General features: G+C 34.7%; 1 protein-coding gene across 2 annotated transcripts; it reads left to right on the top strand.

Moving 5' to 3' along the window:
• The first annotated feature begins 7569 nt into the window (after positions 1-7569).
• Positions 7570-19352, top strand: LOC111629486 (DTW domain-containing protein 1-like). 2 transcript variants are annotated; one of them, XM_023373400.1, is made up of 7 exons: positions 7570-7632; positions 7748-7842; positions 11105-11348; positions 11429-11566; positions 12824-13062; positions 13138-13184; positions 18783-19352. In XM_023373400.1, exons 3-7 carry the CDS (start codon positions 11112-11114, stop codon positions 19025-19027), a joined length of 906 nt encoding a protein of 301 aa, XP_023229168.1. In that variant the 5' UTR covers positions 7570-7632; positions 7748-7842; positions 11105-11111; the 3' UTR covers positions 19028-19352. The 2 variants fall into 2 exon arrangements, with proteins under 2 accessions (XP_023229168.1, XP_023229169.1); XM_023373401.1 differs by having other exon boundaries at positions 7578-7628.
• The last annotated feature ends 773 nt before the right edge of the window (positions 19353-20125 follow it).

The raw sequence follows: 20125 nt of genomic DNA, 5'->3' as shown, positions 1-20125 counted from the left end.
CGAACGGACCACTCCCGAAAATTCCTGGGGATTTCTCGATCCGTTCGGATTCGTAGGCTGCCACCTTAACCGCTCGGCCATCCGGCCGCTATCTGTAATCTCTATCTACAATTCAGTCTCTATTGGGTGACACCGCGATGAGATCTCGCACCGCCTCAAAATCTTCCTGGGACAACCTCCGGTTCGGCCCGTAGAAAAAGTTTTCTTTCCAATTCGGCCCTTGGACAAAAACTGTTGGCCACCCCTGGTCTAGGGTCCGTTCGTATTCGTTTGTTCGATAAGCCAGTAAAAACCCAAGACTTCTCTAAAGGTATTTTTAATATCACACTTACGTTTTGAATGGCTAGCCGAAATGTTTAAATAAACTCGTCAGTAAAAAGTTATTGTAATAGAGTTTGTGGATCATTAGACCGGATTTCTGGGAAATGCAACTTTAAAGCATAGATGTCTGTTTCACTACTCGAATCGTCTTTAAGCTTCAGATTTAAATCTTTACAACGTTTCATTAATTCGTCATTGAAGTAATTAAATAAGTCATTGCTGAAAAAGCCAAATACGTCGGCAAATGTTTTTAACTCTGTATTTGACTTTGGGGTCAATTAAAACTTCATCACTGCGTTCGTATTGAATTTGTGTCGGTTTTTTTCTCGGACGAATTGTGTATGTTGGTGGGAAATCTGTTTCTACGTTGAGTTCGTCAGCCTCATCGCTTAGCTTCTTCTAACACTCTTTCAAAGTGTTCATCCGTGCGATATTCCGTGAACTTATCAATCGACTTATTTAACAAATGTACGCAGATTCGAGTATCTATTGGGGGACTTTGCATCGTTTTGCTCGGAGCATTAATTTCGTTTGAAATATCGAACTAAATTACACCGTGTAAATAAATGTATAATTTTGAACGTTCAAAGCGAGCGAATGAGCTTTGTGTACAATCCCATTTCGACGAATTATCAGATGTTTCCATCGAAGCATCGAATATTTTTTCCAGGTGATACCGTAGTGGTTCGACTGCATCGATTCTGCTAGATCATCGCGTGGCACTTAAAGCTTTTAATTTGAAATCTGGTAAATGTTTGCCAATTATCGACCACCTTTTTATATACGATGAAAAGAAAACGCAAATTTCTTGAATTATATTTAAAAAATTCACAGTTTCGTGCGTAATATTTGCTGCGTCATCGACTACGAGCCGAGCGTGGAACGTAAAATGCGCGATTATTGATTTCCAAAATTTGTTTTTGCAATCCACTGTGTTTTCCACGCGTGTTAGAACCATTATCGTAAGTTTTGAATGTTGAGATTTAATTGCGAAAATAAATCCAAAAGAGAATTTAATAGACCGTCAACCCGTGGAGTGGGTGATCGGACAGAAACCAACGAGCAACATTTTTAGTTTCATTGTTTAAAAGAACACGTCCGAGTACGACCGTAATTTGTTCCGCGTGACTCGCATCTGGTGCGCAATCTGTTATAATGGAGAAATATTTTGATTCTCTGACTTTGTCCAGTATATAATTTTTTATGGATGTACCGAGTAAATCGATGATTTCATTCTGAATTCGATCTCCTAAACAGTGAGTCCTACGACTCGAATCAGATTTCGAGGATCGAATTCTGTGAATATGTTCCCGCGTGACTGAATCGAAGGATGCTATCGTTTCGATTGCTTTTAGAAAATTACCACTCTCGTATAATTTTTTGACCAGCCCCGAAAAGCCAGACACTGACCAGATAAAAACTCGATAAAGGTTATGATTCTAATACATCGCGCCATTGTTATTTTCTAATTCTAATAGTCTCGGTGGCACTTGATTTACAGTAGTTTTATTTTTTTAACATATTTAATTGTACCGACCATTTCACATTTTAACTGCGGGAAACGTTGGTTTCGTGTTTAGATTACATAAGATGATAGCGTAAACGTCTGTTTATCTTAATGTCCGATAGAAAACAATAAAAGTATATCTGTTTATCATATTTTTGCATCGAGGTTAATAGTTCATCGAGATATATCGATCGAAAGAATAGAGGAAATTCCATAATCTTGTGTCGAGAGTGAAGTACGGCAGATAATAATTGTCGAACTGATTATGAAGAAAATTTTGCAAGTTGAAATAATCGCAGTTAGTTGTAGGTAGGCTAACAGCTTTATAACGAAAGGAGTACTACCAATACCATACTGCAATTTTTATACATTTAATACGCCCGAAATCTTTCTCGTGCCGTACACCTTCCACTTTCGTAAATTCCCGTCACTTTTTTAAATCGACACGCAGTAAACCGTTGTTAATGCGGGATACTCCTTTCGCAAAATGGTGTTGGATTAACAAAAGGAGCCGGACTATCGAGACTGTAGTGGGTTACAGACAACGAATGACGTCTTTCGTCTTTCGATGCTGATTCTTTCTTGGAGGCGGGCGGACAAATAATACTGCCCATTCATACGCGATACAGTATGCAGAAATGACTAATAAAGAAAGAACGGGATATGTGATGCGAGTAGAACTTACACGGCAAAGAAAGAGCAAAGGCGATCACTTTGGTTATGACGAATAATTGAGAGACCGGATTATTAAGTGCCAGATATACGGCGTAGGTATTAGAACCTTGACATACTAGACTAAATATATAGTATGTTTCTAGATACCGTACTGTACATACAATTCATGAATGCAAAAAAAGGAGGGCTGTGGAGTCGCGTAAAAATCTACCGACTCCGACTCCGACTTAGACTTTTCTTTACCATCCGACTTCGACTCCGACCAGGGGCGGACTTGTTACGGAAATTCTGACGTCATCACGTGACCTCAGATTAAAAGATTCAATAAATAGAGTTGTAATAAAGATAGAACGTAGAAACTTTTTATTTCAAAGCTAAAAGACTCCTCTAAGTAATATATAAATATGTATTCGATAACTTTTACTTTTCCTGCCGTTATATATAACAGAGGGAAAGTGTAGCGCTTGGTCAAAAAATGACCCCTTTCAAATTTTTAAATTTTGGAGTCGGCACACCTTGAAATTTCGAGATACGCAAAAGATTCGAAGTTTTTTTCTATATGTGCGGACTGTGTATTTGAAACATGATTTTTTTTCACTCTGTTTGAAGCCTAATAATTTCTGTGATCAGAGTGGTTGGAATCGGATTCACGTGGTTTAACACAGGAGTTAATTATTAAGCGTCAAAGTGGTTGAACTAACATCTTAGGCGGCGGCCGGATGCTCGAGCGGTCAAGGTGGCAGACTACCGCTCTGGGAGACTCGGCTCGAATCCGAACGGTTCGGAAAATCCCCAGGAATTTTTCGGAGGGTGGTCCCGTCTCTCACCATCCGGCAGCCCCATTGTGGGCCTGGCCGAACCCATAATGGGCTTGAACTTAGGCGAGGACATCTTAACGGGTTTTACTGTACTATTATAAAACAACAAAAAGTTTACTTTGAGGATAGAGACGAATTTTATTTTATTTTTTAAATTTTGAACGCTAATAACGAGTAAAATATTCATTAAGAGATATGACACACGACCCCTTTTATGTCTTCACCCTGCCGACCTTTAATTAAGAACCAAAATTTAATAGTGTTAATGCCCCTTTATACGCGAGCCGCAGTGCCACATTTCGTTTCTTAAACTGTACCCATTCTGAGATACAGTAATACCCCGACTTACGCGAATTCGACTTACGCGGTTACCGCTCGGTCCCACCTATCGCGTAAGTTCGGGGTATTACTGTATCTCCCCTGAATTTTTATTGACTTTTTTAGGGGTTCGAGAGGTTTCCAAACGTGTAGATTCGCAAAGAAATCCTGGAGGGTCAAATTTGACACGATTCCAATACTTTTCCGTTTTATATACATAACAAGTTGGGAAGTAAAAAGGAATCGGAGTCGGCGGATTTCTTGACGACTCTGGCTAAAATACCAAAACTCCACGACTCCGACTCCGACTCCGCAGCCCTGAAAAAAAAAAAAAGCTTTTATAACAATATCTCAGAACTGAAATATTTTATTCAATAATTGATTCAATACTCTATTTTTACTTATAAAATTGGAGAAAAACAACTAAAGTAAAATGATTTCCGTATTTCTTAAACGGGCGTCTGGAGCCAGCCAGGTTTCCTGTAAAAGTACATCTGCGGTTCACCAACGTTCTGTTGCTATAAGTAATTCCATTTTGGATCTTAACCCACGAGGATTAAGATCCAAAATGTTCCATTAAACGACGCAAAGATGAGAAGGATCTGAATTCGTGTTAGGCATGTAGATAGTTATTTGTTGGTGGGCGCCGACGTAGCTTTACGACCTCTGTGGAGGTGAGAGAATAAAAATCTTTGTTTGAAGCTGCTCTCGTGGTGCTGGGGACGGGACGGCAGTCCACGTCGGACGTTGGAACCGTCTATGTCAGAAACGGTCGGCTCTGGTGTCGGCTGAGGTCTTGAGCTCCATTTCTTTTTAATCTTAGGGGTGGGTGACGACTGGCAGGCTTTCTGGACAGGATGCGGCGTTTGGGCGCCGGAGGCGCAGGCACGATCACTTTTGAATCGGAAGGGTGGTCAGTTGCGCTGGAGGTTGGGATTGGCCTGGCGAATCTGAGGTCCAGGTTCTTGCGCTATTGGCGAATGTCCGCTCGTAGGGCCGCGACTGCTGTCTCTAGGAGCGAGACACGGTCGATGAAGGTTGTGAGGTCTGTAGAATGATCCATCTTTGCTGGAGTTGGAGCTAGCAATGGGCTAGCCATCGGTTGCGGGTCCTCCGAGGAAGCCCTGATCCGGGAGGCTGAGGCCACTCGAGCATACATTTTTGAAGGGTGTTGTACTGAACGTTTTGACTGTGTAAGAACACTACTGAAGTGTACTGACTTTTAGTAGACGTGCCTCCTTCACGTAGGCCGAGCGGTTGGCGGAGTCAGCCCGATTGTCCCCCATATCATACACACACCGGTCCCGCGGAAGTGCAGTCTTCCATGGCGTGATCGTCACCACAGCGGAGGCACCCGCGGCGGCCTAATAAGATGCCGGCGAATGGCCAAAAGAGAGGCAGCGGATACATAACCGCGGTTGGGGAATAAATTCGTCGCAACGGAACCGTTGTAAGTATATTGTTACGTAGTCTACGTGTTGGGTTCCGGCTACCGAATAGACGATAGACAAAATTGACGATTGGGCTCGGGATGACCGAGCCCCCGTCTTTTTGAGTGAAGCGGCGGACCTCTATAACCGGGAGGGTGCTGAGCCGTCAGATGTTCGGACACTTCATGCGCGGTGATGAACGTGTCCACCCCTCGGAAAGGTACACCGTCTAGGCGCAGTCGGGTGCTAGCCGGCCACGGACGTTTTGGCCTTTGAGAGAAGGTATGCGTGGGCCTCTTCGGCGAACTGGTACTCCCTCGTTTTTAAGATTAAAAATCCCCACGTCACGTCCAGTAATCGGTCCGGGGAATCCTCCAAGCGATAAAGTGGGGAATCTCCACCCGACCGGTTGACTCGATCATTGTGCACACAGATAGCAGAAGTGCCATCCAAACATTGCAGCAGAACTCGATAGAGCTGGAAATAAAGCAATTATTCGCAGAACACGAATTGAACATAAAAATTAGATAGGTTAAAGCCCACATCGGAATCGAGGGCAATGAAAGGGCGGATACCCTAGCCAAGGACGCCATCGGATTGGAAGAGATATCCTACAACGAGGTTTCACAGTCACATATTAAGAAACTACTGAGGCAAGATACCATCACAGAATGGCAGGAACAATGGAGCTATTCAGAGAAAGGCAGATATACCTGATATACCTGATAAGGCAGATATAAGTGTTACCGAACTATTGTAACTCAAAGGAACACCTTAAAAGAATAGGTAAAGAGCAGGACATTTCCTGTGAATGTGGCAACGGCGATCATACGCTGGAACACGTAATAAAAGACTGCCTGAAATACGATAAGGAAAGAGCGCAGCTTAGGCTGCTCGCCTACGACTTATACGGCACGTTTTTGGTTTTGTACCAAATAATCAGGAATGATGATCTTCTACAAAAGTTAAGACTCTTCACGCGGAATCATTGTAAAGCTGGGAGCGAGTTGCTTCCAGCTGCTCGCTCCCTGCTTCTATCCTGAAGAAACGACCAGGGTCGTTTCTTCAGGATAGAAGGTTTACTCTGTAGTGTACAAAGTTCAATTTTAGTTTTGTTTGTTATTTCGTTATTATGTACCAAAAGAGATTAAGACAATAAAGATAACGTTTCCCCCGTGGTGCTAGTGCCGAGCAGGGGTGATTCTGATCTCCGAAAGGGGAAATGATGATCATTTAATGAAAAAAATAACCGGTGCGGGAACTGAAAGTGCCGACGAAGAGTGCGTATAACGCCGCTGGTGGAAGTCGAGATAGGGGTGACTGTCCCTCAACAAAGATCATATAAAGGTGTTGCGAGGGGAAACCCAGCTTACTATGCTGCGAGGCCAAGCTAAGCAAAATAGTCCATGAAAGAAAACCGACGGAATGGAAAAAATCAGACGGCGAAAGGTCGTCGACGCCAGCAGGAAAAAATGGCGACGAACTCCGTTAGAACGTAGCACTAAGCAAGACATCGGAAGAAGTCTCGCACGCACTCGAAACCTCTCGAGGAACTAAACTGAGCCCACTTTCAAACGTATTCCTAATTCTACTTGCACAAATACAGCAACTGCAATCGCGATTCGTCAAAACTCGATCCTCAAGTTTACGCGCCGGAGATCCAAGATGACGTCGGTTTGAAAATCCGAATATTTCTTCGACATTCAACGGCGCCTCCAAGTTAATAATTTTCTTGAGGAATTCTTACCTATTTATCGATGTACAGTTATTACTAATGGCTCGATTAACACGCGTTAAAAATCACGATAAGTACGCACGCATAGGCACGTTGTAATGCCTGAAATAAGTATTAAGCGTGTAAAAACCGCCAGTAATATACACTAAAATTTGAAATGCATACATACTTTTTTCTGCGAGCAAATACTACTAACATTTATTATTTCACACTTTTTGGGCGAGAGGGGATAAACAGTTAAATTGGTGCGGGATGCGAGTACACACATAAGTCGTGAGATCTAAGGTAGGAGTTTACAACAGGAAAACTTAGCATTAAGAGTTTATACCGAATGATTGAAAAGTCTCATTTCCCAATGAAAACTGCAAAACGAATCTTACAATTTCGCGGTGCTTGTTGAGAAAAATTAGACGATAACACCGAAATAGCTTCAAGTTTTCGGGGGTGTTTTGCACTCTTTCCGCCCTGTGGACACTAATAGGGTTTTTTAGCAAGCGCATTATTTTCAGCTTTTACAAATTTCTGTCTTACGAAGATTTTGCTTCTTGTAAGTTTCACTGTAGTGCTTTTCCTTCACTATTAGGCAATGAAAGAATTCTAGTTGGTTTATTTTAAATATTTTATTAAAAATCTATTATTATATTATATTTAGTTTTAAAATTTTAGTAATTATTTGTGCAGTTTCAAAGCGTAAAAATATAAATATATATTTTTTATGTTTTAAAAAATATGACAAAAACCATAAATTTGATTTACGTTTTGCAGAGGGCGCTAAAAATAGAAATGGATGATTTGTCTGGTGTGTGAAATTGACAAGAAATGTGGTTTGTACGTTTTTAACTAAATTTATTTACAATGATTTTTTTACATTAATTAAAGGATATTTACCTAAATATAGCCACGTGTTGATTTGCTGTAATGAATAAACGATTTTTTTTTTCAGCGTGAATGTTACTACACTTTCACAAAATGTTTGCGTGATACAAGGTGTCTTCGTCTCTAAACAGATGCAAACGTCCATTTACCTTATTAAAATCAGTAAGTATGCAGTATTAAGTATAAACATTTAAGTAAATAATTATGTGTTTCTTTCAAGCTGTAATTAAATATTTAATCAACACTTTCCAATCAGTAACGTGCAAGTAAAGATGACATTTCCATTAGCTTTACAGAAAACTAGCTGTACCCGTGTCAAAATATATCTATTATAAATGTATAACACTCCCCGCGGGAGGAAATTTCGAAAAATCCCTTCTTAGTGTACATTCTCTTGACGTACCCTATTAAAATGCAATCGAAAACGCAAAACACCGCATCTAAAATAGTATAATAGAAGCCGAGTTCGTCGCGGTAAGCCTTCGTTTTGTCCCCTCTCTGCAGGGGAAATTATCTATATAATATACGAGTTCGGACGCGTGCGCCGCGTATCTCGTCTACTGCGCCGCGCGGTTACTTATCTCGTATACGTACGCATCTCTCCACCCGCCGACACCAAAAATATAATGCTTACCTAGATGATATCTTTTAATTTAATTTATATGAATGTTTAATGGAATAATATATGGCCTGTGTCCGCTTCGAAGGACCGTTCCAAATATTGGTGAAAGAATTTTTGAAATCGGATGAGTAGTTTCGGAAATTACCTCCTACGTCCAAACTTACAAACTTTACCTCTTTATAATATTAGTATAGATATGGCGTTTGTTTCATTGGCTTTTATAAAATATTTAGAAACTATAATGAATTAATTAGCTTAAACGTTGGTGGTTAAGCTACAATCTTAGGGGTAATACTTGGAAATTAATTTTGAAATGTAATTAAATATCTTAGAAAAAGTCTACGTAAAGATTGACATGGACTAAGGAGAAATCTGCAACCTTTGCTTATATAACGAGTCTAAAATAAAAATTAAATGGAAATCTGAGAAAATAAAAGTAGAAATTGCAGCTTTAATTCTGCTTTGGCCAATTTTGCTTCCAGAATTGTCTATTTGCTAGAAGAATTTAATTAAATTTTAAAATTACTTTCTAATTATTTATGTTACGAAGGAAAGGTCTGATACATTTCTTAAAAATACTTAATAAATACTGGCTAAAGCCGAAGTTTGAGCTAATGACTGTAAAAACAGTTATATGCCAAAATATGTTTAATTGAGACATACGCTTGAATCGTGCCAGTTCGTGAATTTATGGATAAAAACTGGTCGTGGAATTTAAAAATATGAAGAGTTTTAACTATAGAATGATCTGTACAAAAGTAGTCTTACAGTGAATGTATATGACAAATGCTATTTCAATGCAAACTGTTCTAGAACATTTCTCAATGAAATCTGAATCAAAGCAATACTCAATCAGTATTTGAAAATATTCAAGATGATTAGACACAAAAGATATTTAAAAAATACAAAATGGGTCATGTTTTTAAATCAAGACTGAAAGCTAGTAGTAAATAAGAGACTGTTGATGGAAAAAGTGGTTTCTGTATCAAAAGAATATGCCTACAAGCTCTACTGGCATATCCTGTTGTCCATAACACCTGCAATTTTCAGCATAAACATCTCTAAGATCTAACTAACATATATTTTGGTTCTAAGACCTGTCAACCTCTAGGTCCTTCCACATGTGTCTTAAACATCCTTCTTTATACCAAATTCTGTAATTAAAATTCATGTTTAGCTTAATTCTTGTCCATAATCCAGTTTTTAGCTATTTTAGTTCAAAAATTAGATTATAGTTTATTAGTTTTATTAATTTCAGTTTTTCATATATTACAATAATTATGAACAAAATAAATAGTAATGTTCATTGTTGCTTTACTTATTTACTGGAATACCTTTTCTTCTTGTTTCTTCTCTTTCAAAGCTACAATGTTTTTTATTGTTATTGTTTTCTCCTTTGGATAAATCTCACTTCCTGACTATAAAAACAAGAAGAAAACATCAAATCCTATAAATCAATCTACTTGAATCAGTTTTTTTTTTTTTCTATTAGACATCATTTGTTACCAAATTTAAAAGCACACTTGATGCCAATTTTTGCAATAAAATGAGTAAATGACTTGAACAGCTGTCTTTCAGCTTTAAAATTATGTTTGCTTACAAAAAAATTGAATGCTAGTACTTTCAATCATTTTGTGCAATTTGGCTTAAGAAACCCTTGCACTCAATGGTTTCTCATACCACCTCAATCATTTGCCATCTCATACAGAAAGTTTGCCAACTCACTTCTGCATAGCCTTAGCTTAATTCATATTCTTCAAGTGATAAGTTTTAATGTTTTCTATTTCATAAGTCCATTCATTAGATAATCATATATTCTTGGATAATATGAAAATCTTTCATGCCTTAAGATAAAATTGACTTAAAAACTAAGTGATTATGCTATATGTGATTATCAAAGAGCATTTCTTGAAATGAAATACATAAGTATTTTCAAAATAAAATTTACTAAAGTGGAAGTTAGACTTCACTAATTTAGTCTAATCTTACAAGGGGACTAAGAAATGTATTTCATAGATTTGGATCATCCTTTGCTTTGTTAAACTGATGCAATAAAAACTATTCCATCCTACAGGTTCCACTTTTGCATTTTATTCAACAAAATTGTGATTTTAAGTATGCTTTTGAACCTGGGGATATCAGTAGATAATATTCCTATATGTATTATATCAGAAAACTGACAGGGTTTTGAGAAAATTAGCATTAAATCTGAGAGCAAAAGGACCTAAAGAATAAAGAATTAAAATACATTCATGACCTCAAATCACCTCAAATCGAACAAAATGCTGAAATAGAATCTACAATCTAACAGCTTAACAGAGGATACTTTTTAGTGTCCCAGAAGGCTGATCCAAATCTGTAAAATACATTTCTGAGCTTCTTGTTACTATTTAACATGAATGAATTCATGTTGGACACTAAGAGACTTTTTTTTCCCTTTGTGATGGATCCGGATGTCCCATTTTACTAAGCATAAAATGGGACATCCGGATAGTGAGGGATGGGTCAACTTCACTGAAAAATTCCTAAGCTAACTCACATTCAAACCCAGATTCTTAGAACAGCTATTAAGTGCCATGGTGATAAAGACACCAAGTCACAATGCCTTTATCATCTTGATCATTTAGTCATACTCAAATTTTGATTTAAAATGTTCTTGTTCAACATTTGAAGGTTTCTAAAATCTCTCCCATCTTTTTAAAGAAATTATTTCATTTCAGTTATTGAAAGAAAGAAAATCAAAGCAGTTTCTGTACTTCAGTAATGTCTAATATATACTTTAACCTTAATTATATCTTATAGATTAAGAATGGCTTCAGTTCAAAAAGAAAAGCCAAAAAGGAAGTACTTAATTGAATCCAGCTGTCTGTTTACAAACAGAGAATCTGCTGATCCACTTTCCAAATTTTCTATTAACTCATGTGATTTCCTGGAAGAACTTCCGGAAAGGAGTGCCTGTCCACGTTGCTACAAATCCAGACGATATTATTGTTACAACTGTTATGTTCCAGTAGATGAAATTAAAGAAAAGATTCCTTATCTCAAAGTAAATTTGCCGTTTTATTTTCGATTCTTTAAGCTTTTACTTTATATTAATTTAATTTTAATTTAATGTGACTTTCTTAGCTACCAGTCAAAATAGACATCATTAAGCATCCGAGAGAAGTGGACGGTAAGAGTACATCGGCACATGCGGCCATTCTTGCTCCAGACGACGTCAAGGTTTACGTGTATCCTGAATTTCCAGATTATGCAAAAGAAAAGGTTTTATAAGCTTACATTTATGTATTTATTTACTTTATACTTACAAGAGTTTTGAGATTTTTTAGAAGTTTTGATTCTTGACATAATAAAATTGGTTAATAGTTTATACCTTATGGTATAATTCTAAAATCATCTGCTATAAACTATAAAAACTTAAAAACAGTAAAAGAAAGAATTAAAATTTATTTCTCAACAAATATTTTTGAGTTTTAATTGCATTAGCCTTGCAAACTTTGCTCACCAGTGGCCAAGTGGATGTGAATCACTAAACACTAGTAGTTGGTCACAGGTTTGTGCCTGACTAATGGGCTGGCTATGTGAAGTTTCTGGGTTTACTTTACATATCTAACAGCTAATTAGGTACCATTTCCCACAGAGAATTTCTTGTGGACAGTCCTTTCCAAATATTCAGTTCCTGTCCCTTGTCGTCCTGCTGTTCACGGTCCTGGCCAAATCTTTAATGGGAATGATTAAAATGGGTGCTCTTACTGTCCATAGGACCTAAAGAGAAATAAAAGACTATGCGAACTAGTGGTAATGAAAATAATTCAGATTAAAAATAGAGGTGACAACTTCTCTTAAGGAAAGTAACTAAAATTCCACAACAACCCTAAGGACAAGTTAAACAAAAATTTGCACTTTTAAATAAATTACGATTAAATTAACTTGACGTCTGAAGGTTTGTTCTCATCTGTTGTTGATTTGATGGCTGAATGGTAAAGTCGTACTATCGTGATAACCTGGTCCAAATTCTATGGTTTATCACAAGTAGTATATATACAGGAATCATTTCTGGTTTTTTACCTATGTTAAGTTACCACATTGTAGGTTGTTGTCATTACCTTGAGTGTAATTGTGCTAGTCACATAATCTTAATGTAGTGTTACCTCATTTTAGCTAATTAATCAATCAAACTTTTCTACCAAAATGTAGTTTTTGGAACTGAATGTGCTGGATGAGTATCATTGTGAATATTCAAACTGATCATAACAAAACAAGTGAATATTTTTAATGAATGAATGTAAGTAGAATATGTTATTTTAACACTTGCTATAACATCCTAATTGAATAAATTTACAATTTTTAAACATTTTATGTCATTCATTGCATCAGTCCAGATCACAATATTGAGTTCTGATTCAAGAATCTGAACTTCTGTTAACCAACTCACAATTTAACTGAAAATATTTTAGGAAAAATTTAAAATAACTCTGCAAAACATTACTTAGTAAGGTGTAATTTCAATTTTTGTTACAGGTAATTTTAATATTTCCTGGCAAGAATGCTATGCATCTCAGTGACTATTTTGAAGAGAATATGAGTAAGTTTGACCAAGGAAACTTAGAATGTGATAAAAATAAATTATTCCACAACAACTTGCCTCCGAATAGTTGCAGGAAGACAAGCAATACACAAGAAATTACAAATTGCCAAAACATGCAACGAAATCAATTTAACCATAATTTGCCATTTGACAAAGTTGTTTTTATCGACAGGTCAGTTAATACAGGGATAAAATGTTTTAAATTATCATTTTTCAATCCAAATATTGAATTCTGTATTTTTTTCAGCACATGGAAGCAAACAAAACAAATATACAGCAATGAATGTATACGAAGTAAGTAAATAAGTTGTAAAATGTATGCAATGTTTATTGGAATTTATATTAATTTGGATGCTTAATTGGGTTGCAATTTGAAAAAATTGTAGACCTATAAATTTTCATTGTCATCTGTCTGGCTGTCTGTCCTTCCTTAATCTCAAGAACAGAGTTAGATAGATGAAAGTTGAAACCACTTTAGGTGCAGGAGGCACCTAAACTGGTTTCAACTGATTAACTATGTAGAGCTGAGTGTCATTTATCCGAAAGCCAATCAATCGAAACATCGGTTAACCAAAAGCTTTCAAGTCAGACTGTGTCATGCTAAATCGAATGTTTTTGATACTAGATTAACTTCCAAAATATAATTTTTTTGTTTTTATATTTTTTAACATATTTATTTTGTTTGTACAAAATAAAGAAATAATTTTTAATGATACAATAGCCACGATTATTATTTTAAAAAATTTATGTTAGGCTTAACATCGATGAAAATTCGATGCGAAGCAACATGCAATGGAGAAAAGTTTCAACATGGGATAGGTTAATATATTTTTTTGTACATAATCAGTTATCTGAACAACCCCAGTCCCCAATTGATTTGAATAAATGACGCTCTACTGTATGAACTTCCAGTTTGCACTGGAAGTCACATTATTTCAGTTCAAAAATTTCCCCTGAAAGGTGTTGGATAAATGACAAGCACATCTCCATTGTAACAGGAAAAGTATGATGTACAGGGACAAAACACTACTAATTTGAAGTGGAGAGTATTTAATTTAAATTAAATAAATTAAAAGTATGATTAAAAATTGAAGCTCAGCATTGTAATGATATCCAAATATATAATTGCTCATTATCTGTAAAGTCTGTAAAAAAAACAAAAAAATTTGTTTTAAAAATTTAGTTTGAAACAAAAAGCAGATATTATAATTTGCATGTTTCTTGTATTTCTGAAAGGAATTTAAATCTACATACCATATAAATAAGATATAAATTTATTTTTCACCATCTTCTTGACAAGAAATGATAATTCTTTGCCTTTCTTGAAGCGAGGACATCACTAAGAAATGATTAATTTTTTCTTCAACTTTTGTGTTATAAATTTGCAAAGCATAATTGGGAAGTATTGAAACATTATCATAAAGGACGACATCTTTACTATAAAATAAATTAGCTTTTCCATGTATTTAAATGATTTATAGTAAGATACACATACAAGTAAAGAATATCTGCATTTATGTATGTCCAATTTCTTGCTAAGAACAGTGCACTCACACTAATCCAAATTATATTATTGTATTTATTTGAATGTAAGATGCACATTTTTCAGGTTTTATTATCTCTGAAAATAGGGTATTTCTTAGGTTTGAGATAATACATCATAATTAGTGCCCTCCAGTGTCATGTGTCTTATTTCTCTGTCGCTAATTTCTGTGCATCATTTTAATGATTTTGTTAGACATATACTCACAATAACAAAGGTTTAAGAGGTCAACTTAGCTCAATCTCATTAGTATATTACATTAATGATAAAAATTCCAGAAAAAGTTGTACAATAGTCTATCCGATTATTCAAATAGTATTATAATAAATATAGTGGGAAGATATGAGCATTGAATTTAGTGCTGATTCAGAGTAGAGTAACATAGAAAGTGAAGAAGATTCTGACTTGAATACCACAGAATGTGGCAATTTACTTTACTGTGCAATAAATACCAAACAAATGTAGGTAAACAGAATCAGCTCTGTTGACATAAATTTATTTCCAGTCTTCTATTTTTAATAAAAGTCCATGAGTGAGCATGTAGAAATTAAGGTGAGTTTTAGATTCTTGTTGCAATTTGAATCTGTTCTTGATGGCTTTAGCTTTAGAAAGTTTTTTTTTTAAATTTTTTCCTTTTTAATACATTTTGATCTGTTGGCAGTAAGATCTTTTTCCATAAGCCATTTTTGCTTTAGCAAGGCTGACAATGGGAATGGCTGGACAATGCGAGATGGGGCTCAACATATCCTGAACAGCAGACTGCCCATAAAAAGTTTCTGGGGAGTCACTTGCTCAGATTCATTCCAGAATCTTTTGGAGCTGTAGGCTGATGTCTTAACTTTCTCTACCAAAAGGCATATATCAAATGTGAGATACTAATACATTTTAATTTTGGTTCCAATTAGCAATAATGCACTGTATTTCTAAGTAACATACACAGATGCTGACTTACACTGATTTACACTGTACACTGACACAGATGCTGACTTACACTGACTTACACTGATTTACACGGATTTACACTGTATATTATTTGTCATTCTGTTGATAAATTTTAGTTATAAAACCTATTTATTAGTACAAGAAATGAAGGTGAATTTAAAATTTTGAAAATGCTTTTTAATTGAAGTGTTCAATGAATGTGATTTTAGCATTGATAAATTTCATATTTCACTTACAGTACTGTAATTGTTGTTTCATGAGTTTGTATTTTGTAATTTTTACCAAATCTGTAGCAAGTATAGTCCCTTTAGTACAGTAGTGATATATTCATTATAAAACAATTACAACTGCAGAGATTAAATGTGATTACAGTACTTTCTTTGTTTTATGTGATCAATCCTCATATAGTTAATAATTAGTAATAGTTGACATGAGACAACATTCATTTGTCAGTTTCATTTATTAGAGCAGTTTTATTGTATAAATGAAATAATATCATATTCCTGAATATGCTAATAGAATGAATTTTGATTCCTATCAAAATTCATTCTATTAGCTTTCGTTTATCATATGGAATTGTATTATATGATAATCCATCAGTTGTCAAGTGGATAAAACAACTGAACAGTAGTTGGTCATGGATTCATGCTCCCAACAGGCGAATTTACTTGGAGTTTCTGGATTTTTTCAATTGTCACCTAAACAGACCAAATTCCTATAGAAGATTTCCTGAAAGATACTTTTCTTAGCAGATAACCCATATGTTACACTGCTTTATTCCATCAATCCCAATCCAAATGTTTAATATGATAAAGGTGAGATTTCTCCAATATACTGGATGTCTTAAACTACCGTATATTTTTGCAGATAAGACGAGGTATAAATTTTTGTCAAAGTTTTATAGTTTTAGCATATATCTGTCCTATAAGATGACTCCCAAGCTATCAACAGTCTATGAGTTTAGTTTAGATCAGCAATCATCATCTGGATAATAATACTGTATAGCATATATGGAATTATGTCCTATTCATAATTTTTCCAATGAAAAAATTATGAATAGGACATAATTCCATATATGCTATACAGTATCGGGTAATGACCTTGACTATTCACAAAAATGTCGTATGGGCTATTCTATTTTGTGGACTCTCTACTAGTAAATAATTACAGTTTGTCCATTTTTTTACAATTGTTTTAATTTATATAAATTTCAATTTAATTTTTTTTGTATCTGTCCTATAAGATGACCCCAGATTTTGGGGATCTTTTTTCGTGATTCAACTATCATCTTATCTGCGGAAATATACGGTATTTATTTAATGTATAAGCATTTTTACTTTGCCGTTAATCACACTTGCCAAGATATATACTTGTTACAAATATACTAATGAATGACAAAATGTTGTGTTGTAGGAATTCATCTTTTATGTTATTCATTATCCCATTACCTATATTTAATATTTTAAATATAGGTAATGGGAGTGATGCTTCAAACTGTTTTTGGTTACTAGAAAAAGTCATAATTTAGTTTAATTACTTGCTTCTTTCTTCAGTTTTTTTTTTCTGATTTTTGAAAAGATTCTTCAAACAAAATTTCAAGACACAAGGCAGCTTGGGATGATATTCAAATGCAGTTAAAGAGTTGAATCTTATTGATTTTCATTCCTATCAGACAAATATTTTGTAGGAATATCATTACAGTATAGTCCCAATTATTCAATGTGATGTGTACAGAAGGTACCACAGATAATCCGAATGTTATGCAAATTATTAGGTAAACTGGATTTGGATTCATTAGTGCATACTCTATTTGTAAGTTTAAACCACTTATTGATTACCAGATATGACTTTGATGAGATTTCTGAATTGAAATGTATTGTACTACATTCTCTTAACTCTGTTGAGAAGGTTTTCTTTAATAATTCACCTCAAATATTATGGAATTTTAGTTAAACTGGGGTCAGTCAATCAGGACTCTACTATTATTATGAAATGGTGAAATGAGTTTGTTTCAAATGAAATTACAGTATACCAAAAATTTAGTTTTAGAAACATATTATATCAATTATAATTACTTTTTTAATTCACAGTTAGATGGCATAGTAATTAAGATGGCAACCTGCTGCTCTGAGCACCTAGGATTGATTCCAGATGGGTCCGAACATCTCAAAGTTTTTTGGAGGGTGGAATTTCCAGAAGTTTTCTCTCCAGATATGTTGTTCCCATTCCTTTTGCTATCCCAGTCATTCCATTGTGAGCCTAGTCAACTCACAATAGGCATGCTAAAAAGATCCTCTTACTGGTTATAGCCATAGGGCAGAAAGAGTTAATAATGTTTTTTTTAAATAAGTACAAGTATGTTCTGATGTGACATAAATGCTCATTTGGAACATCAAAAGTTTCTCTGAAGAGTTTAAGAATAGTTTTAATTTAGTTTGTTTTTTTTAATGTAAAACCTGTACTTAATATTTTATAAGATTATCTACAAACAATTCTCTCATTCAGTTAATAATGGTGAGTAGTTAGTTTTATACATGTTGCTAAGTTTAACTTGATAACATTTTCAATAGTTTGCATTTGTGTCAGATGGAAGTTTCTAATAAAAAATTTCTTGCTTTTATTTCTTTGTATTACAAGTTTGATGAAATGTGATTGCTAATTTCTTTGTTGTACAGCTTGTTGGAATCATTTTTTGTAATTGTTAATGAAGTCACGCTTATCAACTCAAAAATATACTGTATAAGTGCTTTTGACAAGTTTTAAGCCAAACATGTCTTCAGTACTTAGGATTTTCTAATCTCCACAAAAATTTCTGCTGATTATCCCTTAAATCTTAAAACTCATAAAAATATACTAAAATAGAATGACAAACAAAAACTTTCATTCAGGATGCTTACTCACAATGTTCTCAATATGCAAGTTCAGAAAAAATCAATACCCGATTAGCAGTTTTAACACTGATAATTTTCTCTGTATATAGCAGTGCTTTCGAGTGGCCCAAGATAAAAGTTTGGGTACAAATATATTAAACATTTCTATTAACTTAAAACAGTTAATTATATTAAGGCTTATATCAGTTAACATGAACACAAAATTTCTTAAATTTAATATATATTTAAGTTTACAAGAAGTGATTTTACAATAACTTCTATCTTTTGCATGTTTGAATCCACTTCAGGACATGTTTGCATTTGTCACCTTTTAAATAACTAGTTTAATGGAAATTATCATTTATGCTCTGGAAGATATATAATATTGGACTTGAATAAACTAATAACAAAATAATGCAGTTAGAAAGCAAAACTGGCAAAATTATCCTTTGTTGAAAAAATTATGTAAATAAAGAAACAAGATACAAATTGATGTTTTTTGAAATGATTAATACTGTACTAAATATATTGTTTCAGGTCTTCCCTGCATCATGTTGACTTCTCACAGATCATTATTCTGGAGGCATCAGAGAAACAAACCTCCCAACTATTTATCTACCATCGAAGCCATCTACTACTTCCTAGTAGAACTGCATCGCAAAGTCCATCCCGACGTAGCCTACCGGGGCGAATACGACAACCTCTTATTTTTTTTTAAATACATGTATAATAAAATTCGTACTCTGTACGATCCCAAAAAGCTGAGAGCTTACCAAGACTGAAAGCTGCGATTTCGTATATACAGGTATAATACAGGTGATTCGTACTTTTAGTTAACGATTGTACCGTTCTCGTTTACTCAGATTCAGTTTTTGGTAATAACACAGTTAATGTTTCTGATATTTATTTTTTTACATTAATTAGTTGTAAACTGCATTTTTAATTAGAAGTATGTTTGGAAAATTGTTTTATCGTATTAAAGAATGTTACACAAGTAGCGTGTACTCTTATTATTCAATGTAGTAAGGGTGATGCGATGTGTATAAAATCACTTTAATTCGGATCGGTCGATTTTTCTCACGGCTTTAGAAACACCGAGCTAGATGACTCAAGATTTTATTGTAGTATATTTTTAAACGGGTTAAACATCATATGCATTTTTGGCTATTATGACTCGATAGCCCCAAAATGCATATGATGTATAATCTGTTTAATACGCTACAATAAAGTCTCGAGTCATTAGCTCGGTGTTTCTAAAGCCGTGAGAAAAATCGACCGATCCGGATTAAAGCAATTTTATATAAATCTTATTATTTACTCGGCTCACGATTGTTCTACTGTATAGAAATGAGAAATAAATGTTTTTACACATTGCAGTTACTCTGTTTCTGGGAGTTGAACACGCATTGAATTTGAATCATTGTAATTAACTGCCATTATTGAAATGATTCAGGAAATCTTGGTGGTTTAGACATACAATGCAAACTTTGTTCTCATTTACAACCCATGAGTGATATGTAAATGCAGTGTGGATTTTTGTCATTGTAGATAACAAATTTTTGCCATTGATCACTCCTGGATTTTGGACCATGTTTTCAGTGCTTATCCAAGGGATAAAGACAATTGGCATCTTTATTTTGTCAATTTCACATCACATTTTAAACTCGTTGATTATAAAATCAAAGAGATGATGTCAAATTGATATTAACTTCCAACATGATGGCACTAAAATTGTATCTTTAAATCTGGCAACTTATCTGCCGTTTAAAATTATTACATTTGAGCTAAAGTTCTCATACATATATAAAAATATTAATCTCGGTTCTTTTCCAATTGAAGGAATTTGAGAACGTCATTCGTAATAAAATTCATTGATGTTA

The sequence above is a fragment of the Centruroides sculpturatus genome, unplaced genomic scaffold, assembly GCF_000671375.1.
Source record: "Centruroides sculpturatus isolate CEXI.00-Female unplaced genomic scaffold, Cexi_2.0 scaffold85, whole genome shotgun sequence".
NCBI classification, from domain to species: Eukaryota; Metazoa; Arthropoda; class Arachnida; order Scorpiones; family Buthidae; genus Centruroides; species Centruroides sculpturatus.
Note: the sequence above shows the minus strand (reverse complement) of the source record. Positions and strands in the feature narration are given on the sequence as shown.